The 14,270-nt window shown below is 46.9% G+C and overlaps 1 protein-coding gene across 8 annotated transcripts in view; it reads left to right on the forward strand.

The window, feature by feature from the left end:
- HAGH (hydroxyacylglutathione hydrolase) overlaps positions 1 to 14,270 on the forward strand; it is a 35,683-nt gene that overhangs the window by 20,213 nt on the left and 1,200 nt on the right. For 3 of the 8 annotated variants that reach the window (XM_081089335.1, XM_081089329.1, XM_081089332.1), the window contains exons 8-9: positions 445 to 524; positions 986 to 1,276. The exons of the other annotated variants lie outside the window; for them this stretch is intronic. In XM_081089335.1, the coding sequence (XP_080945461.1) occupies positions 445 to 524; positions 986 to 1,085 (180 nt within the window). In that variant the 3' untranslated portion in view covers positions 1,086 to 1,276. Of the gene's footprint in view, positions 1 to 444; positions 525 to 985; positions 1,277 to 14,270 lie in introns of those variants that run through there. 8 annotated transcript variants of the gene reach the window in all.

Genomic DNA, 14,270 nt, shown 5'->3' on the forward strand with positions numbered 1-14,270 from the left:
TACATGAGAACTCACCACCCTGTAGAGGGGGCTGTCGTGCCAGGGGAGGGGCCCTGGGCATCTGGCTTCTTGCTGTTCTTCCCAGGAATGAGCTGTACACAAGCCTGCACTTGTCTCGGGTGTGGGGTGGTGGGTGTTTTCTTCTTTTCATGTTTTCTGCATTTTGGCTGGTTATTACTTCTGTAATGTGGAACATAAACTTCATATTAATAAAGAAAGCTCCATGTCCCCCTGCCCCTCCCGCTCCAGGACAGCAAAAGAGGATGGGTTATGACAGCTGCCATACTCTTTTCCCCCCTCCATGAGCAGGAAGGTGTCCGACCCGACACTGCCGACTGCTCACTTTGCCTTCTCAGCCAGAAGGTGTTTTAAGATCAGTAGACGGTATTTTGAAATGAAGATCTTTAGAAGTTTGTGTAGTAAAGTGATGTGTTTCCTTTGCAGGAGAAGTACAGTATTGGGGAGCCCACAGTGCCGTCCACCATTGCAGAGGAGTTCACCTATAACCCGTTCATGAGAGTGAGGTGAGGGTGCGAGCAGGTGGGCGCAGGCAGGGCCCACCCTGGCCTCGGGCGTCTTGGCCTCTGCTTCACTCAAGCTCTATGTCCACTCACTGAAACTCCTGAAGATCCCAAATGGCGGAGACTGCCCAGAAATCTGGATTAACTATAGCCACAGATCAGACACATTTTCCTAAAGGCGGTGGGGACACTGCTTGGTGCCCTGGCAAGGGCATGGGTCTTTTCAGACCCCAGAGTCGGGATCTGTAGGTGGGCGGGTGCATTCTTGAGCCTCGTGGTGCCGGGCACTGCCAGACGCCAGCATGGGATTGACGTTCCTGCCCTCTGGGTCGCCAGCAGGACGGGCTTGGCCAGCACACCATCCACAGAAACACCCAAGTTGGCCATGGGCTATTCCCTGGTGTCCTGGGAGGGGTTTGTGAGCGGGGCAAGACAGCCTGCATCCTGGCACTCGGCTTCTGCAGGGAGAAGACTGTGCAGCAGCACGCGGGCGAGACGGACCCTGTCACCACCATGAGGGCCATCCGCAAAGAGAAGGACAGTTTCAAGGTGCCCCGGGACTGAGGCCTGGGGTGCCCATGGCTGCTGCATCCAGTATTCAGATGTTTTAGGTGAACTTCCTGCTGGGAGTGTAGGAAATTCAGTCTTGGTTTAATTTAAATTAATTGTAAAGCCCTTTGCTTGTGCTATCAAATGTTTTAATGCGTATTTACCAGAGAATTTAGAAAATTTTTATTCCCAAAGTTCTGCTTGCAGACTGTGTTCTCTGGCTTTTTTGTGGGGCCCCTGCATGACACCCCAATAAGAGCTATCCCTCTTTCTCCTGCCAAGGCCAGCAGCCCCGTGCTCACCAGAACAGAGCCCCTAGAAGGGGGTGCGCTCTCCTCTTTGTCCTGGCACCATAAGAAGGAGCTGCTGGCACGCCCATTCCTCTTCCTCTCCCCCAGCTACTTCTAGAGGAAGTCATTCTCTCAAGGATCCTGTGTCATCTTCACAAAATTGTTTTTGTGTTGATGTAGTCAGGCCTTGAGGACCTCCCTGGGCTGGGTCACTGGTGCCGTGAGGCCAGAGGCGGGGGCCAGGCCTGCGGGAGTCAGGCTGGGAACCTCTGCACTCGGTGCTCACAGAGGTTCACACTTTGCACACCCCATCCTTGCAAAGGCGGGCCTGGCCTGGAATGTTCCCAGGGACCAGTGTGGGCAGAGAAGCTGACAGGAGGGGACTCCAGGACACCGTCTGCGTTGGAGCCTCCAGGTGCCCATGAGGCTGTAGGACACGACGGCCAGCGCGTGCAGCCTTGCTCAGGTCTGGCCCACGCAGGCCCGGCCGGGAAGGGTGTCCGCGTCCTTCCTCCCAGCGGCAGCGGCAGAGGCCGAGGCTGAGCTCTCTGTGAAGGCATCCCTGCTCAAACGCTGTATCCTCTGCTTTTGCCTGAGAAAACGCGAACTGCAGCTGTCCTGGGAAGCCACCATGCTCGGGGTGGCTCCTTAGCTGCAGTGTCAGGCTAGGCCTAGGCCCTGGGCACACTGGGTAGGCTCTTGCAGTGAGTCCCAATCCCAGGCCGAGCGGGCGGGTTGTCCGAGCGAGGAACAGGTGGAGGCAGCTATGGGGTGTGGTGGCATTCAGGGTTTTGGTGGTAGGAAGAAGGGGTGTTTGTTCCCAACTAACACTTTTCTGGATTTGGAAGTTTTCTTCTGTGTTTGACATTTTCAGTTTGGCCTCCATCTATTACAAAAGAACAGTGCCAGGCGCCGGGTCTGTGAAGGCTCTGCTCGCGGAGCCTGTCACTGCAGCTTCTGGCCAGTCTTTGCTCTTGTGATGACACTCACGCAGCGTGTGTGCCACAGCTTCTGCTGATGTCAGCTCTACTGCTCCTCCCAGACAGGTCATGGCAAAGCATGATTGTCTGTTGCCGCTCTCCCTAGAGTCCTCAGGTCCTGAAGGTCATCTGTCCCTGTTCTCTGCTGAGCTTGGGGCACAGGTCACTCTGCAGCTGTCTGCGTGCTGCTGAGTCTGGGAATCCCTCCTGCTCCTCCGGGAGAGCTGAGCTCTAAAGAATGGGTGCTTTGCCCCAGCTGGTTTGGCTCAGTGGATAGAGCGTCGGCTTGTGGACTGAAGGGTCCTGGGTTTCATTCCAGTCAAGGGCACATGCCTGGGTTGTGGACTCGATCCCCAATAGGGGGTGTGCAGGAGGCAGCTGATCAATGATTCTCTCTCATCATTGATGTTTTTATCTTCCTTTCTCCATTTGTCTCTGAAATCAATAAAATTTATTAAAAAAAAAAAAAAAAGTAATGGGTGCTTTGCCCTGGCCAGTTTTGCTCAGTGGATAGAGCGCTGGCCTGCGAACCAAAGGGTTCCGGGTTCGATTCCAGTCAAGGGCACATGCCTTGATTGCAGGCTCCTCCCCGGCCTGGGCCCTGGTCAGGGCTCATGCGGGAGGCAACCAGTCGATGTGTTTCTCCCACATTAATGTTTCTCTCTGTCTTTCCCTCTCTTACTCTCTAAAAAAATCAGTGGAAAAATAGCCTCAGGTGAGGATTAAAAGAAAACAATGGGTGCTTTCACCTGGGTGTGCTGGGTCCTGCAGCTGCCCTCCGAGACCTGGTGGGCTCTGGCTCTGTAGCTGGGCTGCAGGTGGTCTCACAGTTGAGGTTGGACTTGTGGCCCGAGCCTGGGTCTGGAGCCACAGCTTGGAAGCCCTGCCCTCCAGTCCCTGCGGCAGCGGCAGTGGGCGCTGGTGGAAAGATGTGTGAATTCAGAGTACGTGGCCCCTCCAGCACGGCGCACGGACCACAGCTCCAGGTGGTTTCCTACTGGGTTTTGCTTCTTATTGACCAAGAGTCCTTTCACTCCATGCGGCAAACTTCCCGAGTTCTTTGGTTGTGGGTGTGGACAGTTATCACCTAGTTTGTTGCCAGCTTCAGACTCTGGTGCTCTGTTGAAGAAATTCTTAATTTCTTATAGTCAAATGCATCCTTTTTCACATCATGGTAAATGCTTTTGTGTCTTGTTTAACGCTTTCTCTCCTCTATGCCTTCCTGTAATCTCACGCAGTCATTTTTGTTTTGCTTTTCACACTGTTTATAGTTCATGTGGAAATGCTATTTATGCTGGTGACTGGATACCCGGTGCCCCTCTCCGTCGGCCCTGCCAGCGCTGGGGAGCGTCCCAGGTGCCGCATGCCCTGTGGCTCCATGTCTGTCGTGCCCGCTGTCCTGGCGCCGGCCCCTTCCCGTCTCTGCAGCTTTAGGGCAGTTGTTCATTTCCAGGACGGACACGACCCAGCCTCCGCCTGTAGGAGAGTGATGGCCCTTGCCGTTATGTATAAACATTAGGGTGTTGCTATCTGGAATTCGGACTGGAGTGATACTGACTCACTAGATTGGGAAGAAATGATTGTGTGTGGTTTGGAGAGTTTCAGGTGAACATGCTGCTTGTCCATCCACTGGGTCTCTGGTGCTGTCCACGCAGTGCCACTAAAGCGCACCTGTGGTGCTGACCACCAGTGTTAGCACGGACCCACCCGTGACAGGCACGGTCCCCAACATGACGGCCCTCACCGTAGACAATAGCTGGAAGCCTGGGACCCCCAGGCCATCTGCACTTTTGAGCAACTGGCTATAAATTCGGGGGGTTCCCATGACCCCCTCAGATTCAATAACTCAGTAGGATGACTTAGAATTCAGAGAGACGCCGGACTTCTGATTGTATTATAAAGGATATGATAGCAGTTTTAGAATAAAGGATTCAAACCAAGACCAGCCAAGTGGAAAGACCCACAGGGTGAGGTCGGGAGGGTCCAGAGCACTGACTGTTCCTCTCTGTGGAGTGCAAGCGTGTCTCCCTCTGGGCACATCCGGGTGCTCACCCACAGGAAAGGCCAGGTAGTTTGGGGTGTCACTGTGTCGGCCATGGAATCGCTGACCACGTGACTGAACTCCAGCCCTGCCCACCCACCCACTCCTCTGATCATAGGGAGGCCTTTTTGTTGACAGCCCTGAGTCACCTCAGGAGTGTAAGCTCAGGGGGCCAGGGGCATATTAAGGAATTCAAGGTTCCTTCTCCTCAATAGGGATAAAGGCCAGAGAAATTATTATTTGTCAGATGTCTTTTCACCAGGTTTTAGAACTTCCTTCCCAGAGGCCAGTTCTCTGGGACAGTGTGGTCCCAGGTACTTTGGGTTTTGATGTGTTGTAAATGGCACCTTCATTTAAAGGTCCCCAGTGGTCAGAAAGTAAAGGCCGTAGACTTTGTTCCTGGGAACCCACTAAACTTGCTCACCCTGATGATGTTCCTTTGTAGACCCTCTGAGTTCCATCTGGGATGTGGTTTTCCAGATCTCCCTGTTGAAGTGAGGCAAGTGGACACATTGGCCTTTATTCTGACTTCACTGGTTTCCTAAATGTCTGAATGCGCTGATGTGGCAGATGCCGGACACTCCAGGGACTCGGAGTGAGCAGACAGTCCCTTCCCTGTGGAGCTTCATCCTGAGGGATGAAGACAGAGATGACAGAAGTGCTGGCAGGTCAGACGGAGGGAGCACTGCAGAGAAAAAACAACACTTAGGGATAGAGCACCCAAGGGGAGGCCTCACTGAGGAGGTGCCATGAAGTAAGAATTGAGGGGATCTAGGGAGCAGGCTGCCCAGATACCTGGGAAAGAAAGCAAGTGCAGAGGCACCCGAGCAGGTCTGCGGCAAAGCGAGGCTGTGAGGGCAGAGGGGAGGGGAGTGGGTCAGGGTACAGGGCACGGGAGGACTTGCCCACACTCAGATGTGCAGAGGCAGGTCGTACCTGACCCTACTAGGATTCTCCGAGTGTCATGGCAGGGTCGCGGGAGCAGGTGGAGGTGAGAGGTGGTGAGTTCCCAGTGAGCTGAGGTGCAGGCAGAGGCATTTGCTCCCGGCTTGGATCTGAGCCGTGAGTGCTAAGTTAAGGGGATTCCATGTCCATTTACTCACTGGAGTCGTGGGAGGTCAGGTTTGGACAAGTTGAGTTTAAATGCCTATGAAACAGCCGGGTAGGCAGGGAAGTTCAAGGCAAGGTCCACCTGGAAATGCCGGTGAGGAGTCACCAGCGTGTGGTGAGTCCTAAAGCCGGGAGGCAGGTGCCGTCGTGCGGGAGGTCGAGATCTCAGGCGTTCATAGGTCTGGAACCGGAGAGGAACCATCAGGTAGAGGAAGGGCAGGGGAGTGGTGCTGCCTGGAGGAAGTGGCAGGTGTGGCACCATGGGCACCGAGGCCGCTCCTCCCCTCAAGGGTGGCGGTCAGGCTGAGTACCTGTCATTACATTGAGCACGGTCCTTCCTTTCTTCTTTGCGAGAAGGCATCCAGGATGGGAACTGGATCTTACCACCTGCTTTTTCTGCATCAGCTGACCATTCTCCTCTGGTCTGGGGAGTTACATGAAGTTATTCAGTGCGAAGTTGCCAGTAGAGTCTTGGGCTAAATCCCATTTCATCAGAATGTCAGCTGCTGGTTCCTTTCTCAGAGTCTGTCTAGTTCTGGTAAGTGATAAACATTTTTTTTTAGGAATGTTTCTTATTCAGAAGTTTGTAGAAGGCACTTCTAGTCTGAGCCTGGTGTCTTCTTTGTGGGTATTTTTAATGGTTATAGGGCTACTTCTATTCTTCTTCAGCTGCTTTTGGTGAGTTTTTCTTTCCTGCGTTTACTAATCATGTCTGCAATGTCCTTATCTGGGCTCCCTCTCCCCGACAGAGCTCTAGTTGCTGTTTGCCTCTTGCTTCGAGCTCCTGCTCTCTCTACTACTCGAGGAAAGCGAAAAATCCTTGAGTACCCAGTGTCAGGCATGACACATCTTCCCTGACAACGGCTCAGGCATCTGAGGTGGACTGAAATGATGCCATCAAACAGAAACAGAGTCCTTGTTACTGATTCCTAGCCAGTGTCTTCCCTCTTCCTTCTGAGGATTTTTATTTTTGGTTAAGCCTCACTCGATATTTTTCCATTGATTTTTAGAGAGTGGAAGGGAGAGGGAGAGACAGAAACATCGATGTGAGAGAGACACATTGGTTGCCTCCTGCACGCACCCCAACCAGGGCTGGGGAACCTGCAACCAAGGTACGTGCTCTTGACCGGAATCTTAACCTGGGGTCCTTCAGTCTGCGGGCTGACACTCTATCCACTGAGCCAAACCAGCTAGGGCTGAGGATTTTTACTCTGAAGTATTTCCTGACTGCTCTGGCTGCGGGCTCCCTCTCTCACTAAGCCTGGTCCCTGTGCGTTTGGTCTGACCCTTTACTGATGCCCATGGGAGCTGCTCCCTGAGCGTGGTCTTCTGTCGTGCGGGCCAAACACAGGCCTGACCAGGTCCTTGCTGTTCCTTCCACAGCGACCCAGCTGATCTGCTCTGTGTCCTGCACGAGTCCCAGTGGTACGTTTCTCTCTAGCTACAGAGTCACTTAGGTTTTAGTAGTAATAAAAACCTTTTAGAGTTTGTTTGTTTATTTAAATTGAGGTGAGGTTCACACAACATACAATTAGCCACTTAAAAATGTACAATTCAGAGGCACGTTGTGCAGCCCCCACCTCTGCCCAGTACTCTGAAACTTGTGATCATTATATTAACCAGGCCTCTCCTGGTCCCCCCTCTTCTACGGGTGACTGGTTCTGAGCTGGGGCAGCAGAGAGACCTGGGGAAGAAGCGATCACCATGAATCCGGGGAGCCTGGCCTAGGGTCCCTAGACAGATCCTGAGAGGAAGGCCCAGGACACACACATCCCTCCCATGTGCCTCTATCTGCTTTCTGAACTCTGAGCTCAGACCCTCAAGCCAATCTGGGATTCCACTCAGGCCAGGTGGTATGTGGGGGTAAGAGGCCAAGGAGCAGGACATCAGGAGCCAGATCCTTCCTCTTCCTCTTCACTCTCCCCACACCCCTAGCTTAGAGTTGTTCTGCTCTGTTTGTCAGCAGATATTCTTAGGCCATAACCTTGACTTAAGCTCTACAACCAATAATCAATTTCTTCTTCTCTGTGATTTCTGTTATAACAGTCCTCTGTTGCAGCAACAAATACCTCATGTCTGGTTTCAATGGGCAGCGGTGGAAGGCAGTCAATAGGGAAAAAGAATTTTAGAAACTGAAAGGAATAATAGGTAATTCAGCAATAATAAATGGAGATTTTAGGACAACTAGACAGAACATCAGCAAGGATAAAAAAAGACTGAACACTATCATTCAAGTGAACCTACTTATTTAAAGAACATTCCACCGATATCCTTTTCAGGTACCTATGAAACATTCTCCAGGATAGACCCTATCTTAGGCCACAAAATTCATCACCATAAATATTGAGACTGAAATTATACAAAATATATTCTCTAACCCCAGTGGAATTAGATATATGCATTCTATCAGTAACACCAATCACTCTCAAACTCTCAGAAAATAGAGGAGGGAACTCTTCCCAACTCATTCTATGGGTCTAATGTTATCCTGATACCAAAGCCAGGCAAAGCTATCACAAAAAAAGAAAACGAGACCAATATCCCTTATGTAGATCAGTGTCTCTCATGAATACAGGCGTAAAATCCTTAATAAATAAAAAGTTAGCAACCCAAATACAGCAATACCAATAGTATACACCATTACCAAATAGGATTTATCACAGGAATGCAAGGTTGGTTAAATATCTAAAAGCAATAGATATTTATACTAGTATCTAAAAGTGGTATATTTTAAATAGAACATTAATATATATATATATATATGTATATATATATACATATATATGTGTGTGTGTGTATATACACACACACACACACACACACACATCCTTTTATTGACTTCAGAGAGGAAGGGAGAGAGATAGAAACATCAATGAGGAGAGAGAATAATTGACTGGCTGCTTCCTATAAGCCCCTCACTGGGGATTGAGCCTGAAATAGGGGCGTGTGCCCTGATTATTGACAATTAAACCTCAACCTCCTACTTCATAGGTTGATGCTCAATCACTGAGCCATTCTGGCTGGGCTCAAATACTGGTAGACCATATTAATGAATAAAAGATAAAACCCACAATATCATCTCAGTGGATGCAGAAAAACATTTGGCAAAATCCAACACCCATTCATAATAAAAGCTTCAATAGACTAGGAATAGAAGAAAGCTTCCTCCACCTACAAAGGACGGAATTTCTGAAGGCTACAAAGTTAGTGACTTAAAAACAACAGACTTACCATCTGGCAGTTCTGGAGGTCAGGAGTCTGACATGAACCGCACTGGATGGTCAGCAGGCCTATTTCCTTCTGGAGATTTCAGCGGGAGGAGGATCTGTTTCCTTGCCTTTTCTAGATTGTAGAGGTGCCTACTTCCTTGGCTCCTCGCTTCCAGCCTCCATATTCAAAAGCTAGCAACTGTGGATCGAGTCCTTCTCACATTGCCTCACAAACAAAATCAGAATAGACCTATAACAAAAAATTCAATTGATAAAAGCCTGAAGTCTTCAGCAAAGGGAAGCCCAGGCCCACATGCCTTCACTAATGCATTCTACCAGTAACCAATCACTTCACAAACTCAGAAAGGAGGGGAGGGGGGGGATACTCCTCCAGAAGAGCAGGACCTCTTCTGACCCCTCTTCCACTTTTAAGGACCCTTGTAATTACATTTGCTCCACTTGGAAAATCCACTTATCTCACTATTTTGAGGTCAGCTGGTTAGCAACCTTAATTTCCTTTGCTATGTAACCTGACATATTCATGATTGCAGGGATAACAACATGGGTATCTTTGGTTGGGGGAGCATCAGTGCCTATCACAGCATCTACTATGAAAAATATCAGCATCATATTCATGGCAAATGACAATGCTTTTCTGTAAAATCAGGAACAAGGTAGCAATGTCTGCTCTTGCTACTTCTACTCAACACTGTACTGGATGTGCAAAAAGGCACACACACAAAAAAGAAAAAAGTAGTACACATGTTGAAGTAAAAATGTCTTGATCCTATATATAGCTAATCCTAAGGAATCCAGATACATACACCCACCTGGAACTTGTAAGTTTAGCAAGGTCCTAGCACAGTGGTCAGCAAACTCATTAGTCAACAGAGCCAAATATCAACAGTACTTCTTCAAAATAGACTCGCCCAGGCCAAAAACCGACTTCTGTGCATGGGCCACGAAGTTTCAATCGCACTGTACTTGCGCGCCCACACGTGGTATTTTGTGGAAGAGCCACACTCAAGGGACCAAAGAGCCGCATGTGGCGCACGAGCCGCAGTTTGCCCACCACGGTGCTAGCATATAGATTAATGGGGGGGAAAAAAATCCATTTTATTTCTATGTACTAATAGGCCCAAAACTTAGGAATTTATCAGAAGTAATGTAAGAGTTATACACTAAAAACTATAAAAATCTGATAAGGGAAAATTAAAGATCCAAATAAATGGAAAGATACTCCATATTCCATTAAAGACTATTAAGATGTCAATTCTCACAATATACAGATGTATTATGGAATTGTATACCTGACTCTATATAATTTTATAAACCAATGTCACCCCAACAAATTCAAGTAAAAATAAAAACAACAACAAAAAAAAGATATCAATTCTCCCCAAATTGATCTATAGGTCTAATGCAATCCCTATCAAAATCCCAGCAGGATTTTTGGGAGAAAGTAAACTGACCCTAAAATTTATATGGAAATATAAGACTTAGAAGAGCCAAAACATGTTTTTGTTGTTAATCCTCACCCAAGGATATTTTCCCCATTGATTTTTAGAGAGAAGGGAGGGGGGGAAACACATCAATTGGTTGCTTCCTGCACACACCCCAACTGGGGCCAGGATGAAGCCTGCTACCCAGGTATGTGCCCTTGACTGGAATTGAACCTGTGACCCTTCAGTCCATGGGTCAATGCTCTAACCACTGAGTAAACCAGCTAGGGCAGAGCCAAACCAATTTTGAAAAAGAACTAAGCTGGAGGACTTACACTGCCTAATTTCAAAACTTACTATAAATCCACAGTAATATATTGGTGCAAGGATAATAGGCATGTAGTTTAATGGATCAGAATTGAGAGTCTAGAAATAAATCCTTATATTTATGGTTAACTGATTTCAACAAAGATGCAAAGAAATTTCAGTGGGCCAAATTTTAGTCTTTTCAACAATTGGTGCTGGGACAATTGGGTATCTATACATTAAAAGTGAACTTAGACCCTCATCTCACATTATACACTAACTCTAAATGGATCATAGACTTAAATGTAACATCTAAAAGTAATCAAGCTTTTAGAAGAAAACAGGAGAACATTTTGTGATCTTGGATTAGGCAGAGTAAGACACAACACCAAACGTGAGCCATAAATTGATAAATTGGTCTTAAGAGTAAAAACTTGCACTACAAAAAGCATTTTAGCCCTAGCCGGTTTGGCTCAGTGGATAGAGCATCAGCCTGTGGACTGAGGGTCCTAGGTTCAATTCTGGTCAACGGCACATACCTGGGTTGCAGGCTCGATCCCCATAAGGGGGTGTGCTGGAGGCAGCCGATCAATGTTTCTCATCATTGATGTTTCTATCTCTCTCTCCCTCTCCCTTCCTCTCTGAAATCAATAAAAAAATATTTTTTAAAAAAGACAGCATTTTAAAAAATGAGGAGACATGCCCGGCCAGCATGGTTCAGTGGTTGAATGTTGACCTATGAACTCAGAGGTTAGGGTTTGATCCCCCAATCAGGGCACATGCCTGGGTTGTGGGCTTGATCCCCATTGTGGGGTGTGCGCGAGGCAGCTGATCAATGATTCTCTCTCATCACTGATGTTTCTATTTCTCCCTTCCTCTCTGAAACCAACAAAAATATATTTTTAAAAATTAGGAGACAAGTCATAGAGTGAGAAGAATACCTACAAATGTCATATCTGATAATTCAAAATATATAAAGTCTTGTATCCATAATGTATAAAACTTGAGAACTTATTTAAAAAATATTTTTATTGATTTGAGAGAGGAAGGAAAAGGAGAGATAGAAACATCAATGACGAGAGAGAATTATTGATTAGCTGCCCCTGCACGCCCTCCATTGGGGGTTGAGCCCGCAACTGGGCATGTGCCTTTGACCAGAATTGAACCCAGTACCGTTGAGTCTGTAGGCCGACACTCTACTCACTGAGCCAAACCAGCTAGGGCCGTGGTTGGCAAACTGCAGCTCACGAGCCACATGCGGCTCTTTGGCCCCTTGAGTGTGGCTCTTCCACAAAATACCATGTGCGGGCACGCACGTACAGTGCGATTGAAACTTCATGGCCCATGCGCAGAAGTTGGTATTTTGTGGAAGAGCCACACTCAAGGGGCCAAAGAGCCGCGTGTGGCTCGCAAGCCATGGTTTGCCGAGCCGCAGTTTGCCGACCACTGAGCTAGGGAATCAGAACTTACTAAGAAGACAACTCAATTTAAAAATAGGCAAAAGAGTAGATGAATGGATAAAAACGCTATGGTACATTTATACCATGGAATACTATGCAGCAGTAAAAAATAAAAAGAAGGCTCTCTTACCCTTTGAGACAGCATGGAGGGATATGGAGAGTATTATACTAAGCAAAATAAGCTAGTCAGAGAGACAAAAAGTATCACATGATCTCACTCATATGTGGAATCTAATGAAAATAAACTGATGAACAACATAAATCTAGACATAGCACATAGAACAGACTGTAGAATCGCAGAGGGAAGGCAGGGGAGGGTAGGTGGATGGGAAGTGATCAAAGAAGTTGTATGCATATATACATAACCCATGGACAGACAATAGGGTGGTGAAGGGGGGGGGCGTAGCAGGGGTCAATGTGGGGGAAAAGGGAACATATGTAATACTTTCAACAATAAAGATCTTTTTTAAAGGGGCAAAAGTCTTGACTACACAAACATTTCACCAAAGAAGTTATAAGAATGGTCAATAAACATATGAAAAGGGCCCAACATCATTGTCAGAGAAAACAAATTAAAATTAGAATCGCTCAAAATAAAAAAGTAACCATACCAAATGTTGGTGAGGATGTGAACAACTGGAGTATCATTTTTTTTTTAAATATATTTTTTTGATTTTTTACAGAGAGGAAGAGAGAGGGATAGAGTTAGAAACATTGATGAGAGAGAAACATCAATCAGCTGCCTCCTGCACGCCCCACCCCGGGGATGTGCCCGCAACCAAGGTATATGCCCCTGACCGAAATCGAACCCAGGACCCTTGAGTCCGCAGGCTGACGCTCTATCCACTGAGCCAAACCAGTTCTGGCTGGAATATCATTTTTTTAAAAAAACTTTTTTACTGCTTTTTACTGCTTTTAAAGAGAGAGGAAGAGGAAGAGAGGAACATTGATTGGCTGCCTCCCGCATGCCCTCACTGGGGATCCAGCTGGCAACCTAGGTATGTGCCCTGACTAGGAATTGAACTGGCAACCTTTCAGTATATAGGATGATGCTCAGCCAACTGAGCCACACTGGCCAGGGCAACAGGTTTCTTGTTGTTGTTGTTTTAAGTTAAGACATAACTCCTATATGAATCAGTAATCCACTCCTAGGAAGCACTCCAGCAGGAATTAAATACACATCCACACAAAGGGTCATATACAAATGTTCATAGCAGCATTAATAGTAATAACTCCAATTGAAACAACCCAAATGTCCATCAGTTGATGAATGGATACACAAAATGGGGCAAATCCATACAATGGAATACCATCCAGCCATAAAAAGGAGTGAAAATTAACACTTTCTCATGTGGATGAACCGAAAACACTATGCTAAGTGAATAAGGTAAGACGCAGAGGACCACATACTGTATGGGAATGTTCTAAAGCTAGATGAGTATGATTTCTCAACTCTACACATTTATTAAGAATCATCGAAAAAAAATAATCATTGAGTTGTATACTTACGTATACATAAAATGATGCATTGTATGATGTGTGAATCACATATCAATAAAGTACTGAGTAGCCCTAACCGGTTTGGCTCAGTGGATAGAGCATCGGCCTGCGGACTGGAAGGTCCCAGGTTTGGTTCCGGTCAAGGGCATGTACCTTGGTTGCGGGCACATCCCCAGTAGAAGGTGTGCAGGAGGCAGCTGATCAATGTTTCTCTCTCACTGATGTTTCTACCTCTTTATCCCTCTCCCTTCCTCTCTGTAAAAAATAAAATATATTTTTTTTAAAAGAAAGTACTGAGTAAAAGCACCACATCCGTTAATACTTTGTTTTCCCAACCTATTTTTAGCAAACAATTTCAATCTCCACAAAGTTAAAGGAGAAAAGATATCATAGTATCTAGTAACAACCATCTAGGAAAAATAATCTAAAAAATATATGCAAAATCACAACACAGAATCTACAGAAAGGGAGAAACCAAAGGAGACCGAAATAAAAAGGTGAATTACACCATCTACACAAATCAAAAGACTCAGTATCGTGATGTCAATTCTCCCCAAATTGTAACACAATTCACAATTCAAGAGGCTTGGCTGGTGTGGCTCAGCTGGTTTGATGCACCAAAAGGCTGCTGGTTTGACTCTGGTCAGGACATGCCCTGGTGGCGAGCTTGATGCCACCCTGTAGGGGGTGTGCAGGGGCAGCTGATGGATGTTTCTCTCCCTCTCCTTTCCTCTCTAACAATCAGTAAAAAATTATATTTTTAAAATCTTTATTGGCTTTGAAAAATAGGTATATTTTTATTGATTTCAGAGAGGAAGGGAGAGGGAGATGGAGAGAGAAACATCAATGATAAGCGAACCAC

Source organism: Myotis nattereri, assembly GCF_964212035.1.
Source record: "Myotis nattereri genome assembly, chromosome: 4".
NCBI lineage: Eukaryota > Metazoa > Chordata > Mammalia > Chiroptera > Vespertilionidae > Myotis > Myotis nattereri.